The sequence below is a fragment of the Strongylocentrotus purpuratus genome, unplaced genomic scaffold (genome assembly GCF_000002235.5).
Source record: "Strongylocentrotus purpuratus isolate Spur 01 unplaced genomic scaffold, Spur_5.0 spur5_scaffold_19, whole genome shotgun sequence".
Classification (NCBI taxonomy): domain Eukaryota; kingdom Metazoa; phylum Echinodermata; class Echinoidea; order Camarodonta; family Strongylocentrotidae; genus Strongylocentrotus; species Strongylocentrotus purpuratus.
In genome coordinates this window covers 6,327,858-6,342,722 of record NW_022145604.1, presented here as the reverse complement: position 1 = coordinate 6,342,722, position 14,865 = coordinate 6,327,858, and the positions used below count along the sequence as shown (strand labels likewise).

Here is a 14,865-nt window from a genome sequence, read left to right as displayed (position 1 = left end):
TAAATAAGAGAGAGAGAGAGAGAAGGGAAAGGGAAAGAGAATAAAAAAGGAAAGGAAGAAGAATAAGAAGAAAAGAGGGGCTCTTGCCTCCTCCCCCCTCCCGCGCCAACAAATAAATAGGAGAGAGAGAGAGAGAGAGATAGAGAGAAGGGAAAGGGAAAGGGAAAGAAAATATAAAAGGAAAGAAAGAAGAAGAAGACGGAAAGAGGGAAACGGGGGAAGGGCGAAAGGCTCTTACCTCCCCCTCCCCCCTCCCACCATAAAGGGAAAGAGAAGGGAGAGGGAAAGAAAATATAAAAGGAAAGAAAGAAGAGGAAAAAGAATAAGAAAAGAGGGAAACAGGGGCAAAGGGCTCTTGCCTCCTTTCTTTTCTTTCTTTTCCTTTCTTTCCTATTCTCCCTCTTTTTCGTTTTTCTCTTTCTTTCTTCTCTTTCCCTTTCCTTCTCTCTCTCTCTCTCTTATTTATTTGGCGGGGGCGGGGGGACGAGGCAAAAGCCCTTTGCCCCCGTTTCCCTCTTTTCTTCTTCTTCCTCTTCTTTCTTTCCTTTTATCTTCTCTTTCCCTTTCCCTTTCCCTTCTCTCTCTCTCTCTGATTCATTTTTGGCGGGGGGGGGGGGGAGGGGGGCAAGAGTCCTTCGCCCTTCCCCCGTTTTCCTCTTTTCTTCTTCTTCCTCTTCTGTCTTTCCTTTTATCTTCTCTTTCCCTTTCCCTTTCCTTTCTCTCTCTCTCTCTGATTTATTTTTGGGCGGGTAGGAGGAGGGGGGGGAGTGAGGAGGAGGCAAGAGCCCTTCGCCCCCCCCCCCGTTTCCCTCTTTTCTTCTTATTATTCTTTCTTTCCTTTTATCTTCTCTTTCCCTTTCCCTTTTTTCCTTCTCTCTGTCTCCCCCAACTAGGGCTGGTTTTGTTTACGAAGCGCCCGTCAGGAGAGTACACGATAGAGTACACGATAAAATTGACGATATCGTGAACTTTATATCGTGAACTTTTCACGATAAAATTCACGATATCGTCAATTTCATCGTGAAAAGTTCACGATAAAGTTCACGATATCGTCAATTTCGTGAATTTCTTCGTGAAAATATGCGATAAAATTGACGATATCGTGAATTTTATCGCATATTTTTCACGATTTAGTCTATTCGCGATGTCCCTTCAGGGCCACCATACGTTAGGCCTATCTTTTGAAATAGATCATAATTATATACAGCGATTTACAACATCAATGTCAAACGTAAGTTGACAATATTTCATTAACTTCCAATTGCAATCAACACTAGTAAATGGAAATAAAAGCAAAACTTGATTTTGTATTAACGAGCAGTATTTGTAATTAAAAGTTACTACTGCATAAAACTGAGATTTCTCAATAACAGTATTGTTCAAAATAGTTTTGACAGAAGGAATGCAACTTCGGACAAAAATGAACTCTGATGAAAAAGGCTTATTAAACTGAGCCGTCTCGAGTTATGTAAATACACATATTTAACAGTTATAGTGTTGGATCTATCATGTTCAAAGTCTTAATCGACCAATTTGATAAAGTGGTCACTCCTCGGCCCAATTACAAGGTGATTTAACATAACAGTTTTCAGAGTGAAGGGGCACTCAAATTAGTTCTTTGAATCTGTCAAATTGTATAAACAGTATACCCCCGCACCTTCGCATCTGGAATCAACTACCAGCCACTGCAGTTACTGCCCCAACAGTTGCTGCTTTCCAGATGACCGCCCTCCCTGTCATCAGAGGGTTGGAACCTCCTGTAGTAGGTTCCAGAATGCTGTAAACCATATAACAGCATGATTTTTTTTTACTTGCACGTCACTATTTTACTGTATAAAGAAATTGTACACTTTTTTGTTGTCTGCACCTTCACCTGTTGTCACAACACATCCCATCCCAGTATAGCTTGGAAAAGCTGTTTCAGGGATTACCTCATCAAGTATCAAGTACCCATCCCAACACGATACATCCGGACCTGATAGCTCTGATTTGATCCCCCCCCCCCCCGCCCCCACCCCTCTCCCAACCCCAACCAACAGCTGGGCAACCCCACCCATGCATGTATACCACTGATCTCTTTCCGTAGAGATCAGTGGTGTATACACAACTTTTATCTCGTTTCGAAACGATAACCAACTACGCATGCGCGGCACATGTACAACTGATCGAAACGAAATCAATTAATAATACTTTCTGTCAAATATTGGACAATCAAATAAAGAAATATCATGGCCAATGACGATCCAAGAGAGGTAAATTGAATCGTTTCGATTTTTTTGATGTTTTAGTGAAATAGGTTCATAGAAAATGTGTAAGAACTAGTCGATAACGTTGCTTGTTTTTTTTTTATACAGTCCCATATTGTCATTTTTGTGTTGGTCTGTGATTGACTGGAGTGGCATGTTGATATCGCTTACCTTTCCAGCTTTGCCAAGTTTGCTTTGTCTTTTAAAGTTTGAGTTTGACTTTGTCTTGTCTTTTGGATGCACAGCTAGCAATAGTCTGAATTTTTCACTGAAGTAGCTTTATCGATAGTGTCTTAATAGTGTCTTTTCAGGATCAGGATTCAGGAAACAACTTAACCAGTTAACAAGTGCCAAGTCATGATTTATTTAATAATGTTGCGTTGTCCTTGTCCTTGACAAAAAAAAGAAAGAGAAACAATAAATATAAAACAAGGAATGTAGGCCGAAGGAAGGGTCACTTAAGGAATTCAACAGTCGCACTATCATTGCAAATTGACATTGTCCGTACATTAGGTTTACTGTTACATGTGTAAAAAATAGGTCCATTTTGTCACAAAATTATTTGATTTAGGTCTAGATCTAGATCTACATGTAGGTCTAGACCTAACTTTAACCCTTTGAGAGCGAGCCCGGCGCACAGCGATTGTTTCCCCTGTGACGGAGCGATTTCGGTTACATCGCCAGTAATGGAAAATTTGGCGGTGCTTTCTACTTTCGCCTAGTCTACCATTGCACCTCATTCAGTCGTTTTCGTGATTTTTTAGTAAATGTAAACTAAAAATGAAAGATCAGACTTTTTTCTTTCTAAAAATATAAGTTTTGTTCTTCAATACGAAAAATAAGGTCTGTTATTTTTGAGGGAAATTGCCGTCTTATTTTGCTGAAGCTTCACGTCTTTCCTTTTCAATACACTCACAATACAAAATGCGCAAGCACCTCCATTCATTCCCCTATTGTCAATGACAATGATTGTCTTCTGCTAAAGCTCGGCCAATTATCCTACATCCTCTTCTTTCAAAACAGTAATCTTCCAGAGTAGATACTTCTGTACATTCGTTTGTTCCTCTAAGTGTAGGGTCCTGAGATGAGCTGAGATAAGCGTTTCATAAAAGAAGAGGTCCATAGGCATGATTCGCTAAATTGGTCATGTTGATGAAATGAAAAGGCACTGGTAATCATAGGGGAGAAGAATTATCAACTCCTTTTATCAAAGCATACTTTTATACTTACACAGTTTAGAGTAAGGTCGGTTATTTGTAGCCAAGTGAAACACGGCGAATCGCAAATTTAATTTAAAAGGAATAGGTCTTTATGAATAGGACTACTATAGGCCTAATAATATTATTATGGGGGCAGATCATTTGCAGTTGCTGGACCAAACCTTTGGAACAATCTCCCCGAATTCATACGACAGGCACCCACTTCTACAACATTCAAATCTTCACTAAAAACGCACCTCTTTGGCCTTAATTAATTAGACTATCCTAACTTACGTTCTTTGTTCTTGACCATGTTAGCTATCTCTTTATTATGTTATTTACTATGTTAAGTTAGTCATTTTAGTAGTATAAGATTTGTATATTTCTCTGTGTTAATTCATTTTATGTGATTATATATATGCTTGTACAGCGCAAAGAGAAACTTATGCTTATTTTGCGCTATATAAATATTGTATTATTATTATTATTATTATTATATGAATAACTACAATTCATCTATCGAAATGTGGGAAAAAACGCCCTCTCATATTGACCAGCGAAAATCATCCAATCACCGATGGAAAATCGCCATGTAATCATCTTCACCAACAAAACCAATAATCCAAAGCCTTGAATCACGGCAAGAATGTAGAACGGACGCGCACGTACGCGTCCGTCTCCAGCTGTACCGTCTGTACGGTTATTTCGATCCGAACACTAACTTAGGGTAAAGTTGAAATGATATCACCTTTTTCTCTATTTTTTCCCACGTAACTTTATTATTTTTTTAATAGATGAGATGAATGTATATCTAAATAATACTTCAAAGAACTTTGGCACATAATATCTAATAATAAGCTGGAAAACTTTGTCAATAAATTAGGGATACATCTCGGCTTCTGTAGAAGCCCGTCATTACAGACTTAACAAGTCGCTCGGCTTCTGTAGAAGCCCGTCGTCTCCAAAGTGTTAAATTTTGGTTTTCTAAAAGTTTTAGAAAACCAAAATTAAAAAAAGAAAATACAAGGGCGAATGGGCATCCACAATATGTGACAACATCATTTCATCATGGACTCTCTGATTCACTTTTGTTCTCAAATGAATAATATGGTATTGGCCCGTCCCCCCCCCACCCCCCCCCCCCCCCCCCAAAAAAAAAAAAAAAAAAAAAACGGGGTCGAAGGGACCGCATTCGTGTTCTTAAAGTCTCTGGTAAAGGGGTACTTTTCATGCAACAAAATCCGGCCCGTATTGACTTTACACACCAGAGATAAAGAGGTTCTTTCAAAGGGAGGGAAGTTCAGGGAACATGCATACGGGTACCATAAAACTGAGTTGGGGGGGGGGGTGGGGGTTTTGGTAACAACACTTCAGGGGAGTAAAAATGTGTACATATCTAACTACAGTCCATATCAGAGACTGAAGCTTTCACAACTTCCCATTTCAGGCTTTTTCAGGCTTTATATTGTACAGCACATATGGGGCTTTAATATGTTCTGGCTTCTTTTCAGGCCCAGTGAGTAAAACTGACTGGCATCCATGCTTTCAGTCTATTCCTATATCTGCAATTTAATGTGACATAATTTATTGCATTTTGTTTAATTTTTATCCCTCTATTCAGGTAACCGCATGCAAGGACAAATTACATCAAATGGTAAGAGTCTGAATTGAAATACATGTACATCGCAGATCCAGTGCTTAGTTAATCAATGCAACTTTGACTGAGAATAATGTTTGAGAATGAACTCTAATAATGATAATAATATGAAAAAATATGTGAAATTATCGCAAGAAATAAAAACTTTTTAATGTGATACTTTTCAAATACTTTTGAAATGAAGTAATAATTTTCTAGAGCTCAGTATTTGCTTCAATTTCATTTTAACAGAGATTTATTCTTTTTAATTGTTTTATTGATGGTTTTGTTAATGTTCATGTTTCAATGTTGGATAGTACTCAGAGTAAATGAATTTATTTGTGGAGCATTTCTTTGATTATCATTTGTGAAAGATGTTCAAATATTCTATGAAATTAGTGTGACAAATTAGCACCTTAAAAATTAGGACTACATTATCATACTTTGCATATCATCTTTTGTATTAATTCCTTTCATTTTTAAGGTCTTTGAAAGTCTTAGATTTGAGATATTCAAACATTTCAATGATTGAAATGTTAGTGTCTGTTTGAAAGGTTGTTTTAAAAACAACCTTTCACCAAGTAATATTGCAAACATGCAAGTCTGTTTTAGTGCATTATCGTCATGTGATGGAATTAATGTGACAAACTTAAACATTATTTTATATGCAATGTTTCTAAAAGAAAAAAAAATCTTTCTCTCTCTCTCTCTCTAAACAGTCAGAGAACCTGGTGAAAGTTTTGTTCCCACAGAAGATTGGAGAGTTAGGGGAATTAGTAGAGGTAAGGGTTTATTTTATTCACTATTTTTTTTAAATTCATAAATTACTTCATTCTATAAAATGAATATCCTTTGGCTTTGACTTTTATTTTTACCCATCTCTCTCTCTCTCTCTCTCTCTCCTTTATTAAAGGAGATGACATGATTTTATTTTGGATGATTAATGATGAAGGATGTGAAACTGTTTCCTGAGGTGTGAATGATTGGCTAAAAATCTCTCTCTCTCTCTCTGTCTGTCTCTCTCTGTCTCTGTCTCTTTTTCTCTCTCTCTCTCTCTTTCTATATCATGCTCTTTCTCTTGCTTTCTATCTATATTACTAGTAAACTTTCATTGCTTGTGTGTACTTAAACCCCCTCTGTCAACTGGCCAATATGACATTTTGTTTCTTTAAAAAAAAATTCACATAAAATGTAATAGTATTCAAATTATGAAGTATGTGATATTTAGTATAGATACATACAATTTAATAATTCTTTGCAGAGTGATTTGTTCAAGCTAAGTCGTATGTCAGAGGTTGTATGCAACATCAACATTCCAGTTCCTGCTCCCGTCATTCTCAACAATTCCGATGGAGTGGATGATGGGCTCAAGGCACATGTAAGTGATAATGGTATCCGGTAACTTTGTCTCAGATTCTGAAACAAAATCCTTGATTTAGCTCATACAGCAATGATAATTATAAACCTTTAGGTCAGTAAGGAACCCCATGACTTTTACAAGTCGATCTGATTATCAAGATATTTATGTTTGGAAATCGAAACCAAATTTTACGTTTTCCTAACGGTTTTCATTACACTACAGTCTATTGGATAAAACGAGTATGGTAAAACTGGTCACTCAAAGATTTTTCCTTTTTTGAGGCACTTCTTGCTCTTTTTGAAGCACAATTTTTTTAGGGCTTCAATATTACACCATATCACAGACACTGATAACACGTAGGGCCGTGCATCTTAGATTTAACATTGTTAAACGATGCCTTTAATGGTGTTGTTTAACAAATCTGAGATGCATGGCCCTACGTCTTATCAGTGTCTGATATGGTGAAATATTGAAGCCCTAAACAAATTGCGCTTCGTAATGATCATGAAGTGCCTCAAAAAAAATGAAAATCTTTGAGCGACCGGTTTTACCATTCTCATTTTCCCCAATAGACTGTAGTGTTATGAAAACCGTTTGGAAAATGCCAAATTTGATTTTGATTTCCAATCATAAATATCTTGATAATCAGACAAGCAATAAGCTTGTAAAAGTCATGGGGTTCCTGACCTAAAGGTTTATGATTATGATTGCAGCATGAGCTAAATAAAGGATTTTTGTAGAATCTGAGGCATAGAAACCCAATCCTTTTCAATTTTTTCAATTTTCTCATTTTTTTTTCTTCTCAGGGGAACATAATTTATCCCTGAACGATCGAAATAGACTGTTATTTCGGCCTAGTTAAAGCCATATCAGATTAAACCCATCCCAACACTATACATCAGGACGTGACAGCTCTGATTTGACCGCCCCCCTGTACATTTTCTGTGTTTTGACTGATGGTTGTTTGTTTGATAGTTGATATTTCTACCTCTCGACTACCACAATTCGATCCAACTATTGTAGTATATTAACCTTTAACCCTATTAAATAAGCCCCCCCCCCCCCCCCCCCCCCCGTACAAAAAAATGTTAACGGAATAAAGAACTTGCTCTGAAGATTGTACCTTGCACATCATTTTAAACAATTTTTTTGAAAATCATTATCATAAAAAAATTAAAAAATACACAAGAAATTATCAAAACAATATTATATATATCATAAGGAATAACCTGGCTCTTTCAAATTTTGTTGATGTATTATTATTCCAAATGGTCTAAAAAGTATGTAGTGAAAACGAATGTTTAATATATGAAAATTTTATGACCTTAATAAATTGCATAAATTACCATAAATAAGCAAATTTTCAAAAAATTGCAATTACCATAGTATTGTATACATTTCACTTGACATTCAAGCAAGTTATCTTGCATTCTCTTTTATATTTACAGGCAAAGAAAAGGAAGCATGACTCGGGCAATGACGTGACAGGTAAAAAAAATCTATCAAATCTTTTTATACAAGATAGAAAATTAGATTTCATTGATGGAAACTTGTATGGAAGTATCAAAATAATGTCAAATCAGACACACTGGTAACTACCGTAGTTGAGAGGTAGATACCTCTTGAATACTTTAACGGCCAACTTGTTTTAATGACTTTTGATCTTTCTTACAAATTACAAGGTGTTTTATTTTCTCCCTTTGGGATTGGTACCATTCAACAACCAGTTACGTGAGCTCAAACCAAAGATATATTGCCTCATTGAGAATTGTTTCTCAACCTCATTCAAATTTTCACCTCTGACCTTTGACCTTTGCTCCTACAGGTTGCAAGGTGTTTTCACTGCCTGGAGGGACGGTTCCATGCAACAAGGAATTATGTGAGCTCATAGACATTCTCAAACCCAAGATATGTTGCCTCATTGAGAACTGTAACACACTGAAGATGTGGATCCAGTTACAGATTCCAAGGATCGAAGACGGCAACAACTTTGGTGTCTCCGTCCAGGTAGGCAAACCACGATATAGCTCTCAGAACCTGGAGCTCCGACATCTGCACCAGAGGTGAATGCTCAGGGGGGGGGGGGGGGGGTGGGAGGGGGCTCTAATTCATCAAAGAAACAGGGCTTAGATTGCTAAATGGGTTTCACGTAGGTTAAGGATTAGGGTTAGGAAAAGTGTTGGTTCTTTGCATAATTCTTTAGCTGTGTGCAGAATTTTGCAGCTATCCGTTATTCTACCCCACCACCATCTCATCCCCCCTCCCCCATTCTGCAAAAAAAAAAAAATAGGGTTAATAGTACACCATTACCTTTGTCATAGCATACATTTATCCTGCATTTGGAAAAATGGCGTTAGCAGGAACATTCCAAGTTAATTTCCCACACCAATCTATGGGTACCTATCACTATTTTCAATTTTAGGGGGCATACAATGGGTGGGTGATATTGTTTGCTGAAAATGAAAATCAATTTCAACTCAATGATGAGTATTTGATATCATAATGTTTAGAAAAATGTGGGCTTTCCTGGAAACAAAAAGACCTAACTCCACCCAACACCCCATTGAAGTCAATGGCTTGTGAAACATAGACTTAACTCCTTAGGGCCCAAGTGTTAAGCGACACATGAACCACTTTTTCTCAAAATGGAGTTACGTCTTTGTATCACTGACCCCTCGATTTCTAACTCTAAATAACAGGAAGACACATTAAGTGAGCTACGGCAGGTGGAGAGTGAGGCTGCTGCCTACCTAGACCAGATATCACGGTATTACATCACAAGGGGGAAGCTAATCAGCAAGGTCGCCAAGTACCCTCACGTGGTAAGTTGACGATCGAGCTTGTCCATTTGTTATGACTGGTGCAGAGCTGCCAACCAGTACAATTTAATCATTTAAGTAACTACGACAGTACGATATTCCTCATTAAAATATGATTTTCAAACAAAAAACAAAAACAATTTTTTTTTTTTTTTTTGTAATAATAATTATTTTGTGTGTGTGTGTGTGTGTCAAATGCCCATTCTATCCTGTTAAGTATTCTATGAGCTTCTCACATCGTCAATTTGGGGATTTTCATTGGTTCATTGAACACACCAGTCATGACGAAATCATGCATATTCAACCAATGATCCCTAAAAAAATGTCTTCCTGTATGTAGGAACCGTAATAGGCATTGATCCATGTTTGTTTTTTTAATACAATTTTTGTCAGTAAAACAAAACTTTTGGGATTAAAGAATACAGTTTTTGAACTCCAGAGGTTGGCAGGTCTGCCAGTGCTTACTTCTTCAATCGGGTAATTCCACGGTAACGGAAGGACACTCGGACAAGATTTTTGAACTTCAGGTTCATACTAAAAGAACTGTTTTATTAGTATAAGATGTGAAACAGTACAGATATAATACCTATATAAGTGCCTTTAATTCTCCCCAAAAAAATTGTCATTATAGTTAAGTAGTTTAAGAATGTGCATATTAATTATCTCGGTAACGGAAGGACATAAAAATGGACATGGTTTTTCCAGTTAATTAGTGTTTATCCAAACTTTGTGAAGTTGATGAAGCTTTCCACTTGACTGAAACACATTTTGTTCCCAATAGTTTAATACATACTAATAAAACATTTCTTTTAGTATGAACCTGAAGTTCAAAAATCTTGTCTGAGTGTCCTTCCGTTACCGTGGAATTGCCCTATCTCCTTTTAAGTGGCATTTTACATAATGCTCTGAATTACACATTATACATGACTGAGTAGAAAGTTCACAAATCGCTGGAGAATGTGAGTCCATTACCGTTGCAGTATTTTGTGCTATCCATCAATAAGAGCGATGTAAGGGAAAATTATCTCTTGGTTGCAATCACTAATGATAATAATAACAATACCTTCCATAAGATAAAGATTTTGTTTCAAAATTCCAATAAACCTGGTGGTGACTTAAATCATTCAGAGACTTTATTCACGTAAACAGGCGAATGACTAAACACCTTTACACACAAATGTAACAATCATTTGAAATACTCAATCTTGGTGCATGTTTTTTTGTTGGTTCTTTATTTAGGATGACTACAGGAGAAGTATAATAGAAATAGACGAGAAGGAGTTCATCAATCTTCGCCTAACATGCCTGGAGTTGAGAAATACATACGTGAGTAAATTTCTGCTTGTTTAATTTACTCATAAGAAGTACTTCATGTGTCGATGGATGCGTTGTCAGTTGTACCCACGTATACATTTACATGTGGGATATATCATGAATTTGGCCGTTGTTTTTTTTTTAAATATTACTTGATGATCCAATTGATCCAGGCTTTTCTAAACGAAAATGGATTTGTTTAGATTATAAACACTAGGGAGGGGGTGGAGGGATAGGGGATAGATTTAAATAAAAAAGTGAATTCTCGCTACCCTAAATATGTACGAAAATCTCGAAATTCGCGAGACGAGGTAATTTTCACTCTCTCGGGTCGTCACTACAACTTCCGGTATAGAGTCCCATCCCAAGTCATGGCCTTCATCCACCCCCATTTTTCAGGGTTCTTACGCTTGGAATCATGAGCCCAGCACTGTGCAGCCTCACAAAAGAAAACCATCGTCACTGATGTCAAAAGACGCAAAAAACAACGAATGAAATGTTCAAATAAACGTTGAAATATTTGCAAAAAAAAAAACAAGACCGAGCAGACGACATATTCGGTGCATACACGTTGTGTGGCGACGGCGTTTTACGTTTGCGCTATCGCGCGCCTGCACAGGAAGCTGTAATGTCGAAAAGCTATCCCATAATGCAATGCGCGTTTTCAGGATTTTCCCCGATCTCGGCAGAATCGCTATTTGGGGTAGCGAGAATTAAGGCATGACAACAAAATTGACTAATAGCTTGATAATCTTTTAGGGGTAAGCTTGTCTAGGGAGTTAACTGTCATAGGATGGTAGTCAATGTGTAAGTTGTCCCAGAATCACATTTTGTTTATACAGCGCTTTTATTTCTTTCTTATTGTTGGATGGCTGTGGACATTCACATAGTTCTTTATTCCCTTGTATTGTTCCATGTTACCCCCCCCCCCCCCCCCCCCTCTTTAGAAAAAAATAAATAATGAAGTTACCCTCATGTCTCCTTTTAGCTTTCCCTTCATGATGTCATCACAAAGAACAAAGACAAGATCAAGAAACCCAGAGGGAACAACACGGAATCAATGTACTGAGGACCATACCATCATTACCAACACAGATTAAAAGCTTCCCAAGGCCCAAGGCCCTTCCTATGTATGGCATCCACCTGGGACCTAGTCAAGACCAGTCTCTAGTTTAAACCAAGAATCAGCTTCATTACCAAGATTAGTACCAAAAGAAAAGCTTCACAAAGGAGCGCTGCGTTGGTATACTGTTCACAAGCAGTATAGTTGAGACAGAAATTGCATCTTACCAGCACAGATTGACTTGCTTCCCAAGGATGCCCCTCCTAGCACCAACTGGCGATGTAGTTCTGATGACCACACCATCACAACAAGAACAGGGGGGGCGTTTCACAAAACTTGTCGTCAGTGACAAATGACAGATTTTGTTATAAGCTACTGAAATCCTAGCTTCTGATTGGTAATCAGCAGATTTGTCACTGATTTTTGTAATTTGTCATTGTAAAAAGACTTTGTGAAACAGGTCGCAGATAGACAGCTTCCCGAGGCTCATCTTTGGTATATCTTCCACATCATTATTACCAAAATAGATTCAGTTTTTTGAATCAGTCCTTGTGTCAGTTTAAGATCCACCATTGATTTTATAGTCAAGACCTGTCCCATTGTTTTTACAAAGAATTCATGTACTGAGGATCACCCCATCATTACCTGCAAAGACTTAAAGCTTTCCGAGGTATTAGATCATGAGAACAGTCTCAGCGCTTTCGGTGTTTTATAATATTCAATGACTCTGAGACATTATTCTAAATGGATTTAACCAATGACCTCCCCCTCTACCCTCCCCCCCCCCCTTTCCCCATGGTCTTGGTTTGGGGCCCTTGGTCTTAAGTATGCTGTGCATGCCATAGTGGCCTGAGGGCAGTATAGTGATATGAATTGACCAAAGTCACGGCAGAGACAAAAAACTGACGATCACTCAAGCATGATATATATATATATGCCACACCATTTTAAATAGTTTTAGTCCTCGCTAAAATTTGATGTGTCTCTCACATTAAAAATACATGTTGTGTGGCTCATTGATGGTTTTTTAGATGTTATTTTAATACAGGTAAATTGCGTTCTGGGTTGTCAACTCACTGCGTATTCAAATTAATATTTTATGGGTTATTTTTATAGTGCTCGGGGGCTATAGTATACCATGCAATGTGTCTGGAATGACATATGCCTTTTATCCATTTCCTTAATTCATGCAAAAATGAAAATCCTTTTATTGGACTTATGAAAGTATTACCAGACAAAATCATTAGTCAATGGTCAAATCAAGAATTTGTCATTTTTGGTATGAAGCAGATGGATTGAAGACATACATGCATGTTGTACTGCAACATTACACGGATCCGCTCTTTTAATTTATGTTATGATTTATACATGTAAATTAACTGGAAATATCTTTCTTAATATTGGAATTGATATCAGAACTACGAGTGTATCTTTTAAAATGACATCAAAGTAATGAATTTTACATATTTGAGGATGTGAAACCTAAATCCACTTGAATGAAATCAATTGCTCAAGGCGCAATTTACTCGGACCAATTTCATTTTTTTTAATTGGATACAAAGTTCCGAGATCAACTATCCAATTGTACTGGTAAAGATTATCTACAGTCATTGAAGTAAAAATAATATTTCTAAATAAATGTTGCTCAGAATCGTTGGTCATCATGGAGCCAATAAGTATATCCTCATATCGTCTGTTCAGAGCCAGAAGGGCGTTAACTCTGGTGTGAAAGTAAAGAAGTTAAAGATAACCTTGAGTTCTGGTAAAAAAAAGAAAGTTAGTTCTCACAAAAATCAAACGAAACTTACACTGAATGTTCAAGATTACAAATAAATGACATGTGCCAAACAATTTTGAAAGAAAATGTTTACTGGCTGAGTAATGAGCATAGAAAGATAAGGAAATCAAGGTAGTACTAGCCCCGACACCATTGTGTAGTCCCATATACATCTTTCTGTGTACAGTGCTTGTTACTTTACTAAGACTGGGCCAAGTTTCTTATCATTTTGATGACTCCAGATTCCAGAACCTTGCAGTGCTCACCAATACTTACATGCTACATGATCAACTTTTTCTGATCCATTCCACACCTTTTCTTTCACAATGCAATCGCATGGCCAGAACTCACCTTTATCTTTAATACTCATTTAGCTCATAATGGACAATTTGTAATGCAGCTGTTTGTAGATAGTCTTGCAAATGTCAATCAAAGTTAATAGAACTTGCTGCACGTCAAGTACTCTGAAAAGTTCTTACACAGATATGCACATGTGGGACAAGGTATTGTACTGTGGCTCTGCAGGCTTTTAACTTCTTCAATTTTTAATCCAAATTCATTAAGCTTGAAATGCATTACATAATGTTATGATGTACACCCATGAAAAGAAGGGAAATCTAGCTAAACGCCCACACACCTGTTTTGCTGTTACATGAATTGTGTTACTCTAGGTTGGTTGATTTGTGCCATTTCATTTGTATTTTATGAACTTTTTTAAAATAATCATCCTTATCTGATCCTATTGCTTGTTTGCCAATGTCGTTTTATCTTTACTCTCCACGTAGCTCTTTAACTCTTTCACTCTGTTCTCCTTTTTCTAAAACTTTTTCTCCCTCTCTAGTCTGTCTTTTTTTCTTCTCATTTGATCAACTTTCATCATTTCTTTCTCAGGCTTTTGAAAGTAGATATATTTTTGTTTAGTTAATAAATGGAAGAATACAGGTACATTCAATTATATGTTCAACCAATTCTTTCGAAATACTGTTCAATATACCTTCCCCTATGTATGCCTGTTAAGTCCCTCTATTTCCTTTTTTTTTGAGGGGGGGGGAGGGGTGAGCTGCTGTTTGCTTCCATGTGTAGATTAGAAGTAAAAATTATTTAAATAATAAAATGACTGTAAGCCTTATCTTGCCTGTATATGGTCGTTTGTTTTATTGATGTTGAAAGTATACATTTTCATTGTTTTTATGCCTTTTTTTCACTTCATGGGAATTTGCAATGGGTAGAGAGCACCAAGACCCAGTTACTATTATTTATTTTTTAACTATTTCAGAGTCGACAGTGTCTTTAAAGGGATTCCAAGGCATGGGAGAAGGTGCTTAAGAAAAAAAGCACTGTATATATATATATATATACATCATATTGGAGACTTTAACAAATTGCCAACTTTAGATTCGGTAGAATTAATTACCTCATATTACAAGCATTCACTTTCCAATTTATTTCAA

The 14,865-nt window shown here is 36.9% G+C and overlaps 1 protein-coding gene across 1 annotated transcript; it reads left to right on the top strand.

The window, feature by feature from the left end:
* The first annotated feature begins 2,121 nt into the window (after positions 1 to 2,121).
* LOC585921 (proteasome activator complex subunit 3) lies at positions 2,122 to 14,543 on the top strand. The gene is made up of 9 exons (XM_030990131.1): positions 2,122 to 2,252; positions 5,067 to 5,099; positions 5,801 to 5,863; positions 6,343 to 6,459; positions 7,890 to 7,929; positions 8,267 to 8,448; positions 9,141 to 9,263; positions 10,500 to 10,586; positions 11,563 to 14,543. Exons 1-9 carry the CDS (start codon positions 2,229 to 2,231, stop codon positions 11,641 to 11,643), a joined length of 750 nt encoding a protein of 249 aa, XP_030845991.1. The 5' UTR covers positions 2,122 to 2,228; the 3' UTR covers positions 11,644 to 14,543.
* The last annotated feature ends 322 nt before the right edge of the window (positions 14,544 to 14,865 follow it).